The sequence below is a fragment of the Clarias gariepinus genome, chromosome 2, assembly GCF_024256425.1.
Source record: "Clarias gariepinus isolate MV-2021 ecotype Netherlands chromosome 2, CGAR_prim_01v2, whole genome shotgun sequence".
NCBI classification, from domain to species: domain Eukaryota; kingdom Metazoa; phylum Chordata; class Actinopteri; order Siluriformes; family Clariidae; genus Clarias; species Clarias gariepinus.
In genome coordinates, this window is record NC_071101.1 from 51,614,989 (window position 1) to 51,620,000 (window position 5,012).

Consider the following 5,012-nt stretch of genomic DNA (forward strand, 5'->3'; position numbering starts at 1 on the left):
CACGCGCGTGCACACACACACACACACACACACCACGTGACCACTGCACCCGCGCGCGTCACCAGGGAGGAGGAGGGGGGCGGTAGAGGCGGCGCGTGCACTGTGGCACGGCACGAACGCGCAGTGTTCTCCTTCAGGACCCCGTGTAGAGGGCCAGGGCGCGCGCCTGAGTGTAATTCACCTGTCACTCACCTGATCTCATAATGTACAGATTCATTAAAACAACACACACACACACACACACACACAGCAACCATAAAGTTTAAAGTCAGCAGCACAAAAAACAACAACAACAAAGTGTAAAATCAGATCTACCTGCACCAATAGATATTAATTAGAAAAGATAAAGTGAATATTTTGACTGGGATTAGTTCATATTTTCACTTTGGCTGAAATAACAGCGCTGAAGTGGTATAAGTGAATTTTAACACGCTGGAGTGGTTTTAAGACAAAACTTCATCTTTATCCTTTGATCTACTTTTTCCATTTCTCATCTGTGATTCACTCTCCGATTACCGAACAGGGAGTGTATTTGTCTGAGCACCAAAGAAGGACAACTTAGTGTAAACACAGTGAAACGAAACAACTGTCCTCCAGGAACAAGGTGCTACATACAACATGAATGATAAAAAACGGCTACTGTGCAAACAGTGTAAGACACGACACGATACACTGTGAACGTAACAGCAGGCAGCGTCGTCCACCGGCGGACAACGGGTAGGTCAGGCCGAGGTCACGGCTGGATCAGACCGCGATGCTGAAGTAGGGGGCCGTAACGATGGAGCATCAGGAGGAGCGACAGCAAGTCGACCGTAGCGTGCAGGCGTCGGGATCTCCACACGGGCAGAGCCACGGGTCACTTCTAGTTTATTAAAAAACACAGACAGACAGATGTGTGCAGATGTTCGGAGGGTTTCCTCCGGGTTCTCCAGTTTCCTCTCTAGTCCAAAGACATGCGCTGCAGGCTGACTGGCAATTTCAAATATGCCTGCAGTGTGTGATTGTGTGTGTGAGAGTGTGTTTATGTGTGTATCCACTATGTAACCCAATTCATGCCCCAGGTTCCCTATGCTAGGCTCCAGGCCCCTCGCGACCCTACGCAGGATAAGCGCTATAGATAACTATAGATTTCTTGATTATCAAAAAAGGAAGATTTCATGGTAAACTTTATGTAGAAATGTAACACCAGATATTTCCCAGTTTATACGTAGTCATGTGTTCGGTAATATTTACTCCTTGATGATGTTCAATTATATAACATTCATCTTTCAGGTTTATAGGATCCATTTGTCTACAAGTCACTGTGCAGTCTATGTGATTCTCAAAAACCTCTAATTCAGTATTAGGCATATTTCTAGTCACCTATGTCCACCGATACAGCAGCTGATTGACAGGGTCGTGCTCTCTGATTCAGCCAATCACAGTAAAACAGAGAGTCAGAGGGTGCAGTATGTTACAGGTGTGAGCTGTAGTAGCACACGCGTCTGATTCCAATTCATCCCTTATCTCTAAAATAAACCCTGAGGTCAGATCTGTGTGCTGAACCCGAACTCTCTGTCTGCCCTCCACTGTAGTGCACTAAACACCGTGCCATACAAATTTTGATGAGTTTGATTTTTTATTTATATATCCATTTATTCTTTTATTACCTTGTTTATTTGCTTAATTTCATATTTTTTTTACATATATATGCACTTCATTAATTATTCCATCCTCAAACAATCACACATCCAATCAGTCAACCAGTCTAGAATGAATTAGTGAAATAATTATACATGAATTCATTTTAATGTGTATGTTTAAATGCCTTAATAATAACCAGAGTGCCCCATGAACACCTGTACAACCTCTATATACATGAATATACAGTACACACCTTCACGACAGAGAACGAGACTAACGAGAAGAGTTTAACGACTGCAGTCTGGTTACTGTTGATTAGAGCTAATGAGTAGAAATCATCTCCGATTAGTCCTTAATAATGGACAAAACAACACTTCTGTTTATTATCAGGGTCTAAAGCCCCTATTGCCATTATTGCACTTTTTTTTTTTCTTTTTTTATAAATTTAGTCCTGTCCAATTCTTTTCCCCCGATTTTCTCCCCAATCTAGTCGTGGCCAATTACTCCCCGTCACTAGGAGGCTCCCACACACATCAAGGCTACTATAACCACTCAGTCGGGAGGACGAAAGCTACCCCGTGTTTCCTCCGAACCACGTGACGCGAGCCGACCGCATCTTTTCGAACTGCTCGCTCACGCACCGTTAGGAGCGGAGTAACACACTCGGAGGAAAGCGCTAGCCGCTCCTTCCGCGTGCGCGGGCTCACAGACGCCCCTGATTGGCTGTAGAGCCGTGATTAATGTGGGAGCGCAAGTACCTCTCATCCCTCCCCCCTGAGAGAGCTCGGCCAATCAGCTCTCTCTGTGCCTCCGGCTGTGAGAGGAAAACAGCATCACCCGGGGTTCGAACCAGCGATCTCCGGATGATAGGGCGAGCGCTTTACCACTGCGCCACTCGGAGGCCATTATAGCACTTTTTTAGCCTAAAAACCGTTAATGAGGGTGTAAGAAGGTGGAGGGATTGGACCATGTTGGGTCTAACGTCTAACGTCCAGCCGGATCTGCTCCCTCAAACCATCTGAAACGCTCTCGCACCAGCAGCTTCTGAGACATCCGTGCTGTCCCTATTCAAGTCAATGTGTGACGTTGGGCATGTGTGACAGACATGTTGTTATGGCGACTGAGATAAGCCACGCCCCCCTCCACTCACACACACTCACTAGACTTACATCCAATATAAATGCTTGTATCTTGGGTTGAATCGAGTGTGGTACGATGCACCGTCTCTCCAGGAAGTGTCTGGAGTAGAGTGTGTGTGTGTGTGTGTGTGTGTGTGTGTGTGTTGATCTGGTTATAGTACAAGAGTGTGCAGAGGGCGGATCTGATCCTGAATCTGTTCTCACACAATGACACAGTGTTTAGCAGAGTGTTAACTAGTGTGTGGGTTTGATCCTCCAGCCTACAGGGGTCATCTCTCTCTCTCTCTCTCTCTCTCTCTCTCTCAGTCTCAGTCTCAGTCTCTCACTCAGACTCTCACTCATACACACACAACCACACACACTGCCATGGCAACAGCATCTTCTTTGTATGTTCTCTCTCTGTTTCTTTGGCGCAGATAAAAGCACACAAAAAAAATCAACATTCACAGTGCACTAAAATAATCATAGCTAAAGATTCAGTTTCCTCTACACCACGCACCACGTTGCTAACCGCTAAATCGCTAGCTTGCTGCCGAGGCAGTTTGCTAAGCAGTTCGCGTGCTCAGTACACAGTTTGCTACGAACTGTTAAAGGACGACGGAGCAGTGTTTAAAGTACTTTATTTCCTTCTTTTTACACCATCTGGTAAATATCAGACTGCAGCAGTGCATTCTGGGTAAATTTCCCCAAAGTCCACAGTGATAAAGAGGAGAAGGATAGATAGATAGATAAAGGCAGAATGATAATGAAGTGATCTGCTCCTGTACTGTAGCCTGGGGAGTGTGTGTGTGTGTGTGTGTGTGTGTTAATGCATTAGCATGCTATATAGCAGCCTGTTTTGGACGGTGCCACAGCTGTGGTTCCACTGTGGATGCTATCAGATAGCTAGCTAGCTAAGTAAATAGCTAGTCTGCTAACAGTACCTGTGTATAACGCAGTGTAGTGTCTGCTGTCAGTCATACGTGTAAGTGACGGTTTTTGGGACGTAGCCACTGAGGCAATGCGCTCGTGCTCGGGAAGTGCTCTGAGAAGTCACCTCACTTCCCTAACGCACGTCACAAGCCTAAAGTAGCCAACGAGCTTCGATCAAGAGGAGCAGGACTGGAGCACCGAGTTGACATCTCCACGACTCTATGTCTGGTCCTTGCACTTCAGGAGCTTCTTGAAAGCCTGTTTGAAGTCGTCATTGAAGCTGGTGTAGAGCAGCGGGTTAATTAGCGAGTTCATGTATCCGAGCCATGTGAGGAGATCGGACACGTATGGAGAGGGCTGCAGGACCTTTAGCGCCATCAGGAGCTCTTTGATGAAGAAAGGCAGCCAGCAGATAATGAAAGCACCGAGGATAAGGCCGAGGATCCGTGCGGCCTTCCTCTCGCGTGAGCTGCACATCTGGTTCCTCTCGTCAGGGCTGTTGAGCTTCTCCAGCTCCACACCAGGGTCAGAGTTTGATATATCACCCCGGAAGTGGTTCAGCGAGTCACTGAGATGGCGCGAGGAGCCTCGTTTCTGATAGAGGGACTTCGCCGCACTGTAAATGCGATAATACAGGATGAGGATCAGGGTCATGGGGATGTAGAAGGCTCCAAAGGTGGAGTAGATGCTGTAGCCCAGCTGGTCGTGTTCAATCGCACACTCGTGAACGTCATCGAGTCGCCGACGCCAGAAAAGGGGCGGGGCTGAGATTAATATAGAGGCCGCCCAGACGCTGGTGACCATGGTAAGAGCACGACGTGGTGTCCTCTTGTGCGTGTACTCCACCGCCTTGGTGATGGCCCAGTAGCGGTCGAGTGCAATGACACACAGGTGCAGGATGGAGCAGGTGCAGCAGGTCATGTCCACGCTTAGCCAGACCTCACACACCACGCGACCCAGGCTCCATGTCGTCATGGCGATGTACAGGATGCTCAGCGGCATCACCAGCACCGCAACCAGGAAGTCGGTGACAGCCAGCGAGCAGATGAGGTAGTTGGCGGGGAGGCGGAGCTTCCTGGTGGTCAAGATGGCAGAGATGACAGCGGCGTTCATTACAGCCGTCGATAACGCCAGCAAACCCAGCAGTGATGCCACCGCCAGCCGCTCTGTCGCCACCGTGATGCCCATCTCTGCTTCCTGAGTGGATGAGTTGGAGTGGGTGGAGTTAATTAGGGGTGGAGCTTCAGAACCTTTTACCAGGTACTGCTCCATCTTTACCCTGGCTTACACTGCGTCTGTCTGGTTCTGCCCTGTAGCTCCAGGAGTCCCGCTGTTAAT

General features: G+C 48.2%; 1 protein-coding gene across 1 annotated transcript in view; it reads right to left on the reverse strand.

The window, feature by feature from the left end:
* Positions 1-3,615: 3,615 nt before the first annotated feature.
* Positions 3,616-5,012, reverse strand: part of LOC128513177 (5-hydroxytryptamine receptor 1E) — an 11,659-nt gene continuing 10,262 nt past the window's right edge. Inside the window, exon 2 of the mRNA XM_053486851.1 lies at positions 3,616-5,012. This exon is cut by the window's right edge and continues 7 nt beyond it. Within this exon, the coding sequence (XP_053342826.1) occupies positions 3,894-4,946 (1,053 nt within the window). The 5' untranslated portion in view covers positions 4,947-5,012 and the 3' untranslated portion in view covers positions 3,616-3,893.